The sequence below is a fragment of the Sinocyclocheilus anshuiensis genome, unplaced genomic scaffold, assembly GCF_001515605.1.
Source record: "Sinocyclocheilus anshuiensis isolate Anshui unplaced genomic scaffold, SAMN03320099.WGS_v1.1 C32911805, whole genome shotgun sequence".
NCBI lineage: Eukaryota > Metazoa > Chordata > Actinopteri > Cypriniformes > Cyprinidae > Sinocyclocheilus > Sinocyclocheilus anshuiensis.
In genome coordinates this window covers 1-1,738 of record NW_015620877.1, presented here as the reverse complement: position 1 = coordinate 1,738, position 1,738 = coordinate 1, and the positions used below count along the sequence as shown (strand labels likewise).

General features: G+C 37.9%; 1 protein-coding gene across 1 annotated transcript; it reads right to left on the bottom strand.

Annotated features, from left to right (window-relative positions):
* Window positions 1-3: 3 nt before the first annotated feature.
* LOC107683092 (insulin-like growth factor-binding protein 5) lies at window positions 4-1,733 on the bottom strand (the record flags this gene model as incomplete). Its single annotated transcript, XM_016479178.1, has 3 exons — window positions 4-126; window positions 1,430-1,549; window positions 1,644-1,733. Coding segments are annotated over 3 exons (333 nt in total), but the record flags the coding sequence as incomplete, so codon positions are not given.
* Window positions 1,734-1,738: the final 5 nt, after the last annotated feature.

Below are 1,738 nucleotides of genomic sequence, written 5' to 3'. Positions count from 1 at the left end.
GTTGTTGCTGTTCTCCAAATCCTTGCACTGGATGTTACCGCCGCTATAGTCAGTGCCGGGCAGCTGCACGCCGTATTTGTCCACGCACCAGCAGATGCCTCGTTTCCGGCCACGGGAGGGCTTGCACTGCAGGGTGGACAAGGGACAAAGGGTCATAAAACTGCAAGCACAACTCAGTGGGAATGCCTCTACTTGGACCAGATGGTATGCTTTCATAAAATATTCGATGTAGTTTGAAAAAGATGAGCAATTACCCTATAGATGACGGTGTTGATTAGAATGGGAGTGATTTAGTTTTGAATGGTGTAAATACTAGAGATGTGCTAAATGACTTATCTTCAAAGTCAACTAATTAAGTAGACTGTTTTAAAGCACAGAAATAAGGCATTATTACAGCTAAAATTTTAAAAGTACAAAGAAAAAAATTAACGTATTGAACAATGGGGGTAGTAATGGTCTTAATCAAATAATTAAAGGATTTGATGGGATTTAAGGCAATAAAGAAAAAAGATCAACAATAAAAGACCTAGAATTTATTGCAAAGCAATCAATTTGAACTTTTTGCAAATAATATTATAATTTTAAAACATGCACACATTCACTCATCATCATATGCCTAATAAGCAGAAAACGGCTCCGTTAATGTTTCTTGCCTCGCTCCATACAGTTATGCATTAAATGAATCATGTAAAAGACACTTTTTTTTTCAAAATGAAAAAAGCACCATTGGACAAAAAAGCTGAGTAGTTTGCATCAATGGATATTAAAACAGTTGTCATAAAACAGTTGTCATAAAACAGTTGCTGAATATTAAATGTTTAGCTACAAAACGCTTCAGTTTTACTTATGTTTTACCTTGCATTCTTTTACATTAAAACGGAAGAGTTGCACTTGAATTCGTGTTCGGAGATACAACGTGGCATGTACCTTTGTATTGTAAAGTATTTAGTTCTCTGGACTATTCAAAAATTGGCATTAACACATGGTTATAAATATTTATACATAAACAGTTAGTGCCGGTCCTCGAATTTGATTGGCTGAGCAGATTCGCTAGTCCGTGTTTGTTCCAGACAGGCTGACAATCTAGGTATTAGTGGTGGGATTTTTCAATGACTCTATCTGCATATTACATCAATACACCAATAGGTGGCGACAGCAATGGTCTTTTTAAGTGAGTCATTCGAATCATTGATTGAACCGATTTTTCAAAAACATTAATTCACTCAAAGTGAGTGAGTTACTGAATCATTCAGTGTTCAAAAATGCTGATTCATTCAAAGGAAAACCATTGTGTGTTGCGCAACAGTTCTGCTTGGAATGATTTCCATGGGTTAAAATCGACTGACAGTATTAATCAATGATAAAAAAAAAAATCGTCATATTAGAAGTCAATGTTAATATTGTACAATAAAAGTAACAAGAGTCTTACCTGCTTTCGCTTGAAGAAGCCCTTCCTGTCACAGTTAGGCAGGTAGAGGGAAAGAGCCATGACACGGGAGGTGTCTTTCATACTTTGAATGATTCCATCCAGCTTCCTTCTGCAGGGACCCTGTGTCAGACCAACACATGGTGAGTTGCATCATCACCTCAGCATTTAACGCCTAGCTATCATTTTACTGCAGCTGCTGCGTCACACAACTTACAATTTCAGGCTCATGCTTGTCGATGGGAAGGGGGGAGTAGTCCATCAACACCAGTGACCGATGCTTCTCCTGTTGTTTCTTCTTGTCCTTGCGCA